Source organism: Lemur catta, chromosome 1, assembly GCF_020740605.2.
Source record: "Lemur catta isolate mLemCat1 chromosome 1, mLemCat1.pri, whole genome shotgun sequence".
NCBI lineage: Eukaryota > Metazoa > Chordata > Mammalia > Primates > Lemuridae > Lemur > Lemur catta.
The window spans coordinates 275195314-275209906 of NC_059128.1; the positions used below are offsets into that span (position 1 = coordinate 275195314).

The 14593-nt window shown below is 42.2% G+C and overlaps 1 protein-coding gene across 5 annotated transcripts in view; it reads left to right on the plus strand.

The window, feature by feature from the left end:
• The window catches only part of IFNAR2 (interferon alpha and beta receptor subunit 2), a 34685-nt gene that overhangs the window by 16211 nt on the left and 3881 nt on the right, over positions 1–14593 (plus strand). For 3 of the 5 annotated variants that reach the window (XM_045540562.1, XM_045540564.1, XM_045540563.1), the window contains exons 5-8: positions 1205–1377; positions 3322–3467; positions 6305–6473; positions 12800–12930. In XM_045540562.1, coding sequence (XP_045396518.1) covers positions 1205–1377; positions 3322–3467; positions 6305–6473; positions 12800–12930 — 619 coding nt within the window. Of the gene's footprint in view, positions 1–1204; positions 1378–3321; positions 3468–6304; positions 6474–6733; positions 7231–12799; positions 12931–14593 lie in introns of those variants that run through there. The other 2 variants (XM_045540565.1, XM_045540567.1) reach the window with 2 other exon arrangements.

Below are 14593 nucleotides of genomic sequence, written 5' to 3' on the forward strand. Positions count from 1 at the left end.
TCTCTCTGTCTATTTTTTATTTAGAGACTTAAAAGGCCAAAGACAAAACACCTATCCATTTTTAATTAAATTGAATGCTTTAATAATCCAAAGTTCTTTTTGACACAGCTTATATTTATAATCAAAGCCAATTCCTACAGGTCAAAACCTCACAAACAAAATAAATTATTGCACATGGTTTTTGCAATGATTTTCCTAATTCAGTCGATCTGAATGTTTAAAAATCCTATGTTACCTGAGGACTGGAGTACAAAGGTCTGTTGACCATATTAATTGTTTATGTTCACTTTTCTTTTCTCCGGTGGGACACCAGAAAGCTGTCTGGCCCAGTCTAGGACAGGCCTGGGTCCAAAGTCTGTTGGTTACTACCCAGCCTGCCACCTAGCACAGAGCTCAGCCTGTTGAGCTAATGCCTCCACTGAGGGATTGCTGCAAGGAGTGGGTGGGGCCTTCTTTGGCTCTCTTCTTCCATGTCTAACAATCACTCTCCTAAGTCATTGCTTTGATTGGGTAGCCCCTTTTGTTGGTTATTTATTTGACATATTGCTGTTGCTGCTGCTGCTTCTGCCTGAGCCAGTGGAGGGTCTTTTGTGGGTTTCTCTTCAGTGCCTGCTGTAAAGTCTTAAAGTTTCACTCTGCTTTGAGTGGTCAGGTGTATCACTCACCCACCTTTCTGAAGCTCGGTAGGTCAGATGTCTACTCAGGACTGACTTAGGACTGGATCATGTCATCTTAGCCAGAGAGAGAGGAGGTCTCAGGGAAGGCATTCATGATCATTCTGTAGGGGAAGGACGATCTGAGGCCTCTACCCTGAAAGCCCAAGTTTCATTCATTCATTCATCCAGAAAATATTTACTGAGCTCCTCCTACATGCCAGGGCATCCAACTGTGAACTATAATCCCTGCCCTCCTGGAGTAGACATTCTGAAAGTAGGTAGAGACATCAGTAAACAACTAAAGGCATATTGTGGCAGGTGCAGGTAAACTCTATGAAGAAAAAATGAAGGGTAAGAGGGACTGAGAGTGCAGGGGTGGGGAGGGTATAAGATGTCCCATTTTAAATAAGGTGGTTAAGGAAGATGATTTGATATAATGATATTTGAGCAGAACCCTAAAGGAAATGAGGAAGTGAGGCTCCCAGAAAAGTGATTCCTATTACATAAATGCTAACATTTTCCTTTTTCAATGTCTTTTCTTTCCAAAGTAGAAAAGAAGCTATGAAGACCATTGAGGACTGTGTAAATACCACGAGATCATTTTGTGACCTAACACGTGTGTGGAAAAACATACATGAGGTCTACGTTATAAAAGTAGAAGGATTCAGAGGGACCACATTGCTGGGCCATTGTATGAAGGCTTTCTTTCCGGCCATGGATAGTGAGTTGATCTGTGTTTCTCAGCTTCATCCTTATTGTCAAGATCATCATTTGCTCTGCCATGAAATAGGAAGGTCTGCGAAGGTGTCTGAGACTCGGGGCTAGCTAGGCTCACCTCCTGGCCCTGCCACTCCTAGTCCTGGAACCATGGACTAGTTACCTTCCTTCTCTGAGCCTCAGTTTTTTATCTGAAAAGTGGAACAATAATCTACACTTTGCAGATTTGCTCAATGCCTGTATAAGGCAGGCATTCAGACAGTCATAGCTGCTATTTTTCTGTTTTATACCCCAAAAGGAAGTGGGGAGCTGGGTTTAGGTGTCTTTAGCTAAGCTGTCCCATCTCTTTGGGCCGGTGTTTTTCTTGATACAGCAACTCCACCCCCAGATGGTAGCACAGTAGCTCTTGTATGTGTGAACACCCACATGTACAGGCACCTATAGGGCCCAAAGCTCAGAGGAGAAGACCAAACCCCAAAAGTGGGTCTACCCCTTCTTTCTTTCCCTGTGACTGGCGTCAGCTCCCCAAGGCAGTTGTATTAACAGCTCTAGCTCCATTACTTTTTCATTTCCCAATTCACAACCAGTTTCCAGGAGATCTATTCAGGTTCAGCTCCCTGTACGGCTGTGTGGGTGTACACGCACACATACACCCTTAGCAAAGTGGTGATGATGACCAAATCCCACTGTGGCAAACAGTTTAGACACAAGTGTTGCCAGAATCATGTGCATGTTTGTGTATGTGTATGAACAGACATATCTGTGTGTATACATAGAAAAGAAAGAAAAGCACAATATATAGGTCATGGTATTTGAGTCATTAAACAATCTATATTAACGTAGCAATGAGATATTTTTCATGACTCAAATGATCAATATGAAAAATACATAAATACCCAGATTTAAAGGAAATACAGAGAACATGCTTTGGTGCAGCCCTTCTGATGCTATTTGACAGTTTGTATTAAAAACCTTATCATAGGCCTACTCTAATCCAGAATTCCTTTTTAGTAATTTGTCCTAAAGTAATTATTAAGGACAAATGGAAAGATTTAGCTACAAGAACACTCAATGATACAGAAAAATTAGAGACAATTAACTGTTCAAAACAGTGAATCAGTTAAACCTTGATACAGCCACTTAGTAGAATAGAATTAGCCTTGAAAAATTATGATGTAAATCAGAAGTATAGACTTTCTATAAAGGGCCAGAGAAGAAACACTTTTAGACTTTGTGGACCACGTGTGGTCTCTGTCATATATTCCTCTTCATTTTTTTGAACTCTTAAAAAAAATAAAAACCATTCTGAACTTGCAGGTAATGCAAAAATCCACAGACCATGGTTTACCAGCCCTTGATGTAGCTAGATATGTATTGATATGTATGTGAAATATAGTTAAGTGAAAATATATACCATGCAAAACAGTATGGGTTAGACTGATTTAATTTTAGTTTATATATATGTGTGTGTGTGTGCATATATGTGTGTATATACATATATTAACACAAGTTTAGTTTATATATGTATATATGTATATATTTATACACATACAGCATAGACAAAATATAATTAACCACATTCAGAGACAATTGTCTATATTTTCTGGTATTTCTACAATGATTATGTATTATTATTATAATATGAAAATAAGTCATTTTTAATTTTGTATTAAGAATACAGCCTGAAAATTGGGAAAGTTACTGGCTTCTGTTCCAAAATGTATTTGTGTTTTCCTGTGGTAATGTGAAACAAATCACTTCACTTACATTATTCTCAGTTTTTCACCAACAAAATAAAAATAACACATGCTACAACTAGGATCATAGGCAGATTAAAAAGAAAATAGCTTTTCTTTAAAAGAAGTAAGGTTGTATCATAACGGGAGGCATCGTTACGCAATCATTGACTGACCTTGGGGTTTGTGTCTGACTTTGTTTTTCTAAACAGTATCTTTTGAACCACCAGAGTTTGAGATTGTTGGTTTTACAGACCACATCAATGTGATGGTAAAATTTCCATCCGACATTGAGGAAAGATTGCAGTTTGATTTACCACTCGTCATCGAAGAAGAGTCAGAGGGGATTGTGAAGAAGGTACGTTGTCTCTAGTGTTAGGATCAAAACCGTTCCGAGTTGACAACAAACACAGTTGACTCTCTTTTGAAAAAGGAAATTGGTAATTGAACAATTAAAACTACAAGGTCTGATTTTAGGACAGAAGTCTCTATAGTTCATTCAGTCTTCTTTAAGAGAATAATCCACGTGCACATCATCAAGGGACACACCCAAGAGGGAGACGTGTAGCATAGATTTCAGCAAGCCAGGGTGAGATTTCTTTGAAAAGCGTGGTTTAGCTGAGCCATGCAGGAAAAGCATCTGTCTCTGCCTCTCCAGCCGTCATACACAGTCAGGGAAGTGACGCTTTCCAGAAGTTCTAGCCTCTCTTGATTTCCACAAAGGACCTGACTGACTATCAGTAACCTCAGGGTAACTGTGGTGTCAGACAGACCTGGATCTTCAGTTTTGGTTGTCTCCATCCCTCAGAATGCTGGATAAAGTGAAAATAGACAAACTACACTCAGCAGTGGACCGACTCTTCTGGAACCGCAGCTTATGTTAGCAGCACCTTTGCCAATTATAAAACCCTTGCAAGTCAGACCAGCCTGCAAGACAGATATCAGGGCAGAGGCATTTCAGGTGGAAGGCACAGGAAGTTCAAAGGCCCTGAGGCTGGAGTGGGCCCATGAATTTGAGAAAAAGCAGGGAGAGGTGGCTGGAATGGAGTGACTCAGGGGGAGAATAGGAAGAAGTGAGGTTGGAGAGGTGATGGGGCTGGACCTTGTAGGGCTTTATGGGTCTGAGTCTTCTAAGTGGGACAAAAGTGACTGGGGGACCTAAGGCTTAACAGGGCATCCTGGCTGGTAAGTTAAGAACGGATCATAAGGGGCAAAGGCAGAGTTGGGAGACCAGTTAAGACACTATTAGGATGGTAGTCACTTAATAGGCAAATTGTATGACTATTATCATTTTTTCTTTAATATTCACGTGGATTACAATCAACACTCTAAGAAAAGGAAGCAAAAATAATAGGGGAAAATAGGTTTATGTGAGTCAGGGACTGTATCAAGTGTCATTAGATATCATGTCTCATTGGTGTTCAACCTGTAAGCTACTAACTCTATGTTTTAGATTATGATTTCTAAAATAAATATCCTATGCTTATTAGGATATTGACAACTCTGTAAGAGGAAAACTGTAGTTAATAGGCATCTTCTTCATTAAGAAAGTTAGTCTTAGTTAAATTAAGAAAAAAAAATAGGCCATTGGTATCATCCAGGCACCAGATGGTGGTGGCTTGGACCACTTGGAGGTTGAGGGGGTGGTGAGAAGCCATTGAATTCTGCACATATTTTGCACGTGGAGCCAGTAGTAGTTTCAGACAGATTGGATGTGTGGTGTGGTAGAGAAAGAGAGAAGTTGGAGTTGCCATTAACTAAAATGGGGAAGATTACGGACGAAGCAGGCAGGAGTTGGATAGCAGCTCAGTTTTGGACACATTAAATAATCAAGCCTGTAAGGAAGGCATCTAGGAGGAGATGCTGGGCAGGGGTTGGATGTACTGAGTCTGGAATTCATGGGAGAACTCCAGCTGGAGAGATGTCCCGGGGAGTCATTGGCTTCTTGGTCTATGTCGAATGCCCTGAGACCCGATGAAATCCCCTGGGAGTGGACATGCAGAGCGAAGAGAAGATGTCCAGGACGGAGCCCTGGAACATTCCAAAATTTGGAGATCTAGCAAATCAGGAAGAAACAGAAAAAATAGACTATGAAGGAGCAACTAGCATGGTAGGAGGAAAAACAGGTGAGAGTGATTGATGTGTCCTGGTAGCTGAGGGAAGAAAGTTCCAGAAGGAGAAAATGATCTGCTGAGTCCAGTGCTGTAAATGGGACAAGTTAGAAGAGGCTTGATTATTGGATTTGACAATATGGTAGTCGTTGTACCCTTGATAAAAGTATTTTTGGTGGAGTCAGGGGGCAAAGACCTGGTTGGAGTAGATTCAAGAAAGAGAGGAGAAAAGTTGGAGACAGAGGGGTGAGCTCGCTAAGGAGTTTTTCTATGGAAGGAAGGAGGGATATGCACTAGCCACCGGAGGGGAAGCTTTTAGTTTGTTGAGTTGTGTGTTTGTTTGTTTAGTAACTCCTTCTCCTTCCAGACAGAAACTTGCAGAACAGCATTATTACAGAAGGCTATCTTTGAACTGCTAGGAATTCTCACCTGTAAAACTGCTAGTAAGAATGTATTTTGAGAACTGTAAAACATGGTACAAAAGTCGTTATTCATGAAAGAACCTTCATATCATCTTTTTAATTCTGAAATGGAACACAACTACATGGGAAAGAAGAGGCAAGTGTTTCAAGGGAGAAAACAGGAAACCAGACATCAGCCTCAGTTCTGTCACAGACAAGCTGTGTGGCCTTGGAGAAGTTACTTAACCACTCTGAGCTGCAGTTTCCTCACCTGTGGAATGGAGATAATGCCTACTTTCCAGACTGTTTTCAAAGTCAAATGAGTTAATATGCATGAAAGCATTTCTCAAATGTAAAGTAGACATACGTTGTCAATGAGACAAGATAATCTTGACATCACAGAGATTATTCCTTTTGGGGATCTTTTCCTCATTTGTAAGATGAAATTGCTAGACTAGATTTCACAGTTGCAAATATATGTATTTGGGTGTGTATATAAATACACGTATGTGTAGTCTTGTGATAAATTGCTCTCCCTGAGTGACTTATAAATCCTTCTCGACAAGCCTGTGATATTCTAACTTGCTTAAGATTTGAAGACAAATCCCCAAAGAGACTCTTAGGGCCTGCTTCTAAATGAAATTCTCATTCAGAGTCTTCTGATTGTTTGCTTGTTTTTACAGCATATACCCAAAATGAAAAGAAACATGAGTGGAAATTTCACCTATGTCATTGACAAGTTAATTCCGAACACAAACCACTGTGTGTCTGTTTATTTTGAGTCCGCAGACCAGGCGACAGTAGTAAAATCTCCCTTAAAATGCACCTTCCTTCACCCTGGCCGGGAATCAGGTATGTTAGTTTTTAAAAATTCATGCTTTGAGAACTCATGCTTTTTTACTCTGAGCGGAAACTTATTTAAAGAGAAAAATCTGAAATCTGTGGGGTGCTAAAGGTATTTCTTCCAATGACGGCACATTACAGATGTGTTTTCTGTTGGTCGGTCTCTACTATCTGAGAGTCACTTTGATGTTGTCATACCATAGGGACAATCGGATAGCTCCCTTTATAAGGTCAGAAATCTTCTTGAAATGGAAACGCTTTTATTTCAGGGGATCAGGATTAAATTCAGTGCTGTGTGCCCTTAGCATGGCCATTGTCTGAGCCAAATGCTGGAAGAGGCGGAGTTGCCTGCAGCACTTGCCTGCGGTTGCTACTGAGGGGTGGAAAGATGGAGGCAGCAAGCTTGGGCGTGGTTCACAGATGTGGCCCAGCTCTATCTGCCGCAGCTCATCGATGAAAGGGAAACTTGCCAGGGTGATGAGATAGTCATGACTGAAGGCTGAAAGCCCTTCTGTTGCAAAGACAGCAGGACAGTAAACAGTATGGCCCTCCCGTATGGAGAAATGTGCATTGAGAACAGTCACACTTAGAAACTTCCCTGCTGTTACTTCCTTAGGAAGTAACTAGGTCTCCACCTATTTAATCAAAAGTGAAAATCTATGAAAATCACCCTCACAGAAGCCTTTCTAAATTTCCCAACCCCAATGGAAGCTTCTTTAATCTTCTGATTTACCAAAATAAAAATAAAGTAAGATTTATAAGGAAATGACTTTTAAGCGATATGGTTATTTGTGAATTAAGTGAGTTCCATGAAATGTTGCCTAGCACATAAAGGTGCCCAATGTTAGCTCTGACCACAGGGTAATATGATTTGATTCTCTGGTGTTCCTCAAAGCCAAATGATGCACAGAATGATTTTAAAGGAGAAAATATCTCAGATCTTTAGCTTGAGTTATTTTTACAATTTCAATTAAATATAGGAGGCAAACCTAAAACTGCATATAGATTTGGTATGTCCATAGCTCTTTAAAAAATATAAACCCCGGTCGGGTGCGGTGGCTCACACCTGTAATCCTAGCACTCTGGGAGGCCGAGGCAGGAGGATCGCTTGAGGTCAGGAGTTTGAGACCAGCCTGAGCAAGAGCGAGACCCCGTCTCTACTAAAAATAGAAAGAAATCATATGGAAAGCTAAAAATATATATAGAAAAAATTAGCCAGGCATGGTGGCACATGCCTGTGGTCCTAGCTACTCGGGAGGCTGAGGCAGAAGGATTGCTTGAGCACAGGAGTTTGAGGTTGCTGTGAGCTAGGCTGACGCCACGGCACTCACTCTAGCCCGGGCAAGAGACTCTGTCGGGCAAGAGACTCTGTCTCAAAAAAAAAAAAATATATATATATATATATATAAACCCCAAATAAATGTACATATTTTATGTCCTAACACCAATTCTATAACACTAACTAATCTCTAACAATTCAATTTATTTCTGACAATACCTGAAGTTAGCACAGGCCCCACAGGTTCAGGGCTCAGTCACACAAGACTGCCCCCCACTTCACATGCCCACCACAAGTCCTGGGTCCTGAGGTTACCCGCATTTCTGTCTGACTCAGCTACAAAGTCAGGAGTTCCCACGACCTCCCTTCAGGTTCAGTAATTTGCTAAGATGACTCACAGAACTCAGGAAAGTGCTACACTTATGATTACCATTTTGTCAGATTTAACAATCTCGTCCTGTGTTCATGAGAAATCTGCATGTGCAGTAAGACTCAGGTCATACAACTCCCAGCTGTTCAATCAAAGTGGTTCCATGGTGACATTTGAACCATAGGAGGTCCCTATTCGGACACCATAGAACAAGACCCAGACCATAACCAAGCTCTCTTTTTCTGCTATGACAAGGGGTCCGGTTGTCATCTGTGGCATATGTATCACAATTTGTAAATCTATATCTTGCTCTTGCCCTATAATCCTATCTTTCTCTCCTCAATAAACTCATTTTCATCTTCCCTTACTTTAGTGCATCTGGTCATTCTTTGGCCATGAGCACACCAAGACCCGAGAACACAGAACAAGATTGCTAAATCCAACAATTTTATTATCAAGGATACAAATGAACAGCCCAATGAAGAGGTACATAGGACAAGGTATGGAAGGGTCCCAGGTGCAGAAGCTTCTGTCTCTGTGGGGTTGGGGTACACCACTGTCCTCATGCATCCATATGTTCACCAACCTGGAGGCTCCCCAAGCCTTGGTGTTCAGAGTTTTTATTGGGCTTCATTATGTAGGTGTGGTTGATTAAATTATGGCCACAGGACTGAACTCAATCTCCAGCCTCGCTCCCCTCCTTGGAGGTTGGGGGTGGATTCGGAACTTCTAACCCTCTAACCATGGGGCTGGTTTTTCTACAGACCAGCCCTCATCCTGAGACGGTCTATCCATACCCCCATGTCACCTCATTGTCAGATATGGTCTCTAAAAGGGACTCATTAGGAATAACAGAAGACACTCCCATCACTCAGAGGATTCCACAGGTTTTTGAAACTCTGTGCCAGGACCCAAACTCATGTATACAATAAGAACTCAAATTCATAACATGTCAGAGTGAGGATGAAACTGAAACTCCGTCCCCACCTCCAAGGTGAAGGTGTCGCTGCCGAGAAGGCACAGGCTCTCGGGAGGTGGACGTGCTCTGTGGTGACTCACTTTCTCCCCTGACCCTTCCCCGTCTCACCCTCCGAGGGATGCTCAGGCAACAGCGTGCTGCCACAGTGTTCCATCCTTATTTGCATATTGTCAGCCTCCGCTCTTTAATCATTACCCAGGGCAAGTAAAGTGCGGGTATCCCTAACTATCCACATACCGCACGTGGTGTCCAGATTCTTGTTGTCGGAAATGCAAGAACCAAATAGGTTCTCTCGCCGTCCACTTGCCATCTGATCGGCCCTCAACTAGCCAACTCAGGAACCAGACGGGTTTGGACAGTGAGGGGCCTTTGAAGGACGCCATGAGCCCGGCCTTAGCGTAGGCTCAGCAGTAAACACTGGCTCTGGGCAGACTGGCATGGGAGGAGTTTAGCCCAGAGATCTGGAGAAATGCCTTCCCCTTGCCAAGCCCTGAAAATTAATTGGTTGGTTCTTTCAGTAAGGCCCTGAGGGAAAGAAAGCTCTATTCATTCACTGATAGATGTTTACTGGGGGCCTAATATGACCCATATTCTATTCTTGTTACTGGGGATAGCAGTGAACAAAACAGATAAAAATCCCTGACCTTGGGGAGCCTATATTGCGGTAGGAGACAGCATAACAAGACAAAAAAGTAAAATATACAGTATGTTAGGTGACAGTAAGTATCACGGAGAAAAATTAAGCACGAAGGAAGGTGAGGGGTGTGTGAGGTGGAGGGGGTGGGTCGCCGTTTTAAGTAGGGCAGTGTCTTGGTTCACATTCCCTAGAAGCAGAGCCCCGGGAGGGGTTCTTGTTCAAGTGTGACATATTTGGGGCACAGGAGGAGGGTGCAGAATCTGGAGAAGGAGAATGAGGGAACAGGTAGGGACAGGGAGAGAAATTAACAAAGCGAGTATGTGGTCCCAGCTGAGATTAACTTGACCCTGATCCCAGGGGGTTCTCTGGAGCATGGACTGTCCCCTCAGTCAGCCGGTCAGTCAGTTATTGGTGGTGATCTGTGGCACGGCCTCCAGGTGAGGCAGCCCCGCTTTGGCCAAGGGAAGTTCCTTAGAGAAGGATCAGCTCCGAGATGTATCAGCCAACAGGTGCAGCAGCACTTGGGGTGAACACTGGTAAAAAGGACGTGGGTGGGACACCTGCAGCAGCCACCACAGATGGCCAGGGAGGGCCATCCTGAGACGGTAGCATTCGAGTAAAGACTCAGGGGGGTGTGGTAAGCAGAATAATAGCTCCCCGAAGATGTCCACTTCCTAATCCCATAGATGTCAACAGGCTGCGTCCGTGGCGAAGGAGCTTTGCAGTTGTGATTAAATTGAGGGTCCTGAGATGGGGAGATTATCCTGGATCCTCCAGGCGGGCCCAGTGTAAGCACAAGTGTCTTTCTAAGGGAAAGAAAGGGGCTGGAGACTCGGAGTCAGAGAAGGAGCTGTGACAACAGCAGCAGGGATCAGAGGGTGCGACTTGGAGATGCTGTAAAACTGTCACTATCCCATGAGCCCTGGAATGCAGGTGGCCTCTAGAATCTGGGAAAGGCAGGGAAATAGGTTTTCTCCTAGAGCCTCCAGAAGGAATGCAGTCCTGCCAACACCTTGATTTTTATCCCAGGGAAACCCATTTTGGACCTTTGACCTCCAGAACTGTAAGATAATATATTTGCAGTGTTTTATGGCACTAACTCTGTGGTAATTTGTTACAGTAGCAATAGGAAACTAATGCAGGAGGTGAGGGAGTGAGTCACTGCAGACATATGGGGAGAGAGTTCCACATGGAGGCTCCAGCAAGTGCCAAGGCCCTGAGGCAGGGTTATGCCTGGCACAGTATGGCAGGAGTGAACTGAGCAGGGGAAGAGTAGTAACAGTTTGGGTCAGAGAAGGGTGGAGGACCCTAGATGAGGTAGGACTTTAGGAGCCATTGTAAGAGACGGGGCCCCCTCAGAGCGTGGTGAGCAGGTTGCCTTCTTGTGATCAGACTTGGGATGTAAAAGGAGCATCTGGAGGCCATGAGATCGTAGCCAGAATGGGGCTGATGCTGCTGTAATCTAGGTGGGAGGTGGCGGTGCTTGGTCCAGAGGGGTGAGAGGGGAGGAGCCCCAGGAGACTGATGTTAATCATCATCAATCTTTTGACAAAGTTCTTTTTCTTTTCCATTAAAGGTAATTATAATCAGATATTACCAACCCCCTATTGCTTAGCTCAGCCCTCTGCTTGTGAGGTTCCTTGTGTTTTGTTTGAAAAGTCTCAACAATGAGTCTGAAGAAAGACAGGTGTGTCCAAGGCCAAATTTTGAAGACACGACCTGGGTCTCCCCTTCCCAAGATGGCTTGATCTGACTACGTCTTCAAAGAAGATGGATAACAGCAATAACATCTAATGACAATTTCTCCTTTCTGAGTAGGAACACTGGCAGAATTCATCTTTTTTCAAACAGGAATGTTTAAAAATAGCCTGCATGCATAATTTGTCATCACGCTAAAAACAAAAATATTAAGTTCTCATAAACAACTCTCAGACGCATGAAAATACCCCAGACTGAGAAGTATTATCCTAGCCTATTAACTGCAATTACATAATTTGGTTTGTAGGATGTCCTGTTAAATAGATGACAGATGGTGCTTTGTGGCCAGTCTGAAAGTTGGATGGGTAGATGAGTCAGAATCTCAGTATTGTGCCATTGCGTCACCAATGAAATCATTTTGGTTTACAGTATCCTTTTCAGGAATGTAAACTCGATACGTGTAATACCTTTGTAGCATAAAGGTGAACCTCTGGGGCTAAATCTGAGTCTAGAACTGTCACTGACATGACAATCTCTCATGCACTCTCGAGGATGAGGGTGGCTTCGTGAATCCTGTGCTATCTAGCAGTGCAGGGGTCTTTACTGACTTCCTTTCCATTTATGCTTTAACCTTCTGAAAGACTGAAAGTATGCAATCCATTTATACTTCCTTTTTTCTCCCTTCTGTCTGTTTTGCCTGAGGCTGCAGTTGTAGGATTAATATTAATAAAGGTCTTTCTGGAAATATAAGAGAGCCTTAGTTACATCACTACCAATTTCTTCTCAGTCCAATAAGACTTAAGGAAAAAAGCTATGTTCAGTCAGAAAGTTGAAATTGTCCAAGAGGAATTTTGGCAAGAAACCAAGGGGAACTGTTAGTAGAGCAAGGCAGGTTCTGCAGAGCCCTGATTTGGGGCCCGGGCGCGGCCGAAGTCCAGCGTCAGACTGAGCCAGTTGGTTTTATTCAGGCTGACTCTCCTTTCCCTCTTCCTGCCTATGTGCGTGCTAACATGTGGCTGTTGAGCATCGGCATGTGGCTCATAGGACTGAAGGACTGAGCTCTTAATTCTATTTAATTTTGATCATTTAAATTCAAGCAGCCACAGCTAGTGGCTACTGTATTGGACAGTACAGTTATAGAACACAAGCTGAGAGTACCTGTACTTTTAAAAGCTAAATCTATTTTATTGTTTAAAATATATACACTTGGATGACTCGCCATTCTTTGGTATTCAGCAATACAAAACTTTTTTTTCAAACTTTTGCTTTCATGATATCACCCTCTAACACCAGACCAATGTGTATGTATTCCCGTCTGTTATCATTTATTGGATTTCTTTTGAAATAAAGTCACTTAATTTTTCATCCGCAGAATCCTCAGAATCTGGCAAAATAGGAGGAATAATTACCATGTTTTTGATAGCAGTGATCTTGACAAGCACCATAATAGTACTGAAACGGATTGGCTACATATGCTTAAGGAAAAAAATTCCCAAAGTCTTGGTATGTAGCTTTTTTAAAAATTTCTATCTTTTTTATTTTAACTTAAGAATTTTTGTTATATACCTAAATATTTTCACAGAAGAAAATCTCATTTTCTAAAAACACCAGGGTGCTGGGTTCTTTTCTATCCCTACATACATATATTTTGCAGTTATAAGTATATCCATGTATTTTCTGTTTTCTTTTTATACTTTTCCACCCATTATTTATAATAATCATTAGAATTTCATTACTATTAATGTCCTATTTTTCACTAAACCATTTCTCAGCTATACGGCATTTGGACTGATTTCTTTTTCATTTTTTTCCTTTTCTTAGACCATTATGAATAGTGCAATAAACATTTTTATATAGATTATCTTTTTATTTGGGATTACTTCAGTGGAACCTATACACAAAGTAGATTTACCTTATAGAAAGATACTATAAAGAACTGAATTATAATGCCAGTGGCGATGTATTGGTACACATATTTCTCCAGAACTCCACTGACAGTGATTAATCATTTTTACTTCTTTGGTTCATTATCATGTGCATAACAGTCTCCCACAGTTTCTCTCATTTGTGTTATTTTTGTTATTAGTGAAAACATCCGTCACTTGTCTTCCTTTCTTTTCTGTGCTTCTCCCCGGAGCCTTTACTCAGCCCAGTCTGGGGACTGATCTTGTATGTGTCCGAAACCTCCCATGTCTTTTGACTCGACTGCTTTTGGCCATCATGTATCGTTATTCCTATCCCATTGCTTGCTTTTTATATTAGTTTTGTAATATTTCATCCAGAGGTATCTTGTTTTTCTATGTTTGAACCCATTCACATTATTCTCCTACATTCTTTTTTTTTTTTTTTTTGAGACAGAGTCTCACTTTGTTGTCTGGCTAGAGTGCCGTGGCATCAGCCTAGCTCACAGTAACCTCAAACTCCTGGGCTCAAGCAATCCTCCTGCCTCAGCCTCCCGAGTAGCTGGGACTACAGGCATGTGCCACCATGCCCGGCTAATTTTTTCTATATATACTTTTAGCTGTCCATATAATTTCTTTCTGCTTTTAGTAGAGACGGGGTCTCGCTTTTGCTCAGGCTGGTCTCGAACTCATGAGCTCAAACAATCCACCCACCTCGGCCTCCCAGAGGGCTAGGATTACAGGCATGAGCCACCACGCCCGGCCAATTCTCCTACTTTCTTCAATTGGGAGAATATAATTAAATATCCCTCCACAGTTGATAAAATTGCACTCTTCTTATCATGGTGTTGTCTTGTGTCTGTCTAGTATTTCTCCATGAAAAATTGTTGCACTATGTTTAAGTAAAAACTCTAGAATATGAAAACAGAACACTCTAGGCCTAGTGTTTTTGTGTATCTGTGTTTAAGCAGTAATAGTTTTATTGGAATGAATAAGTTTAGCAAATTTGTTGCCTACAAAATCAACAAAAAGTGCTTACATTTTTATGGCCAGGTGAAGCGGCTCATGCCTGTAATCCCAGCACTTTGGGAGGCCAAAGTAGGAGGAACACTTGAGACCAGGAGTTCAAGACCAGGTTGGGCAACATAGCGAGACCCCTGTAAACATTGTTTTTTAACTAGCTTGGCATGGTGGCACGCACCTGTACTTCTAGCTACTCAAGATGCTAAGGAGGGAGGATCCCTTGAGCTCAGGAGTTTGAGGTT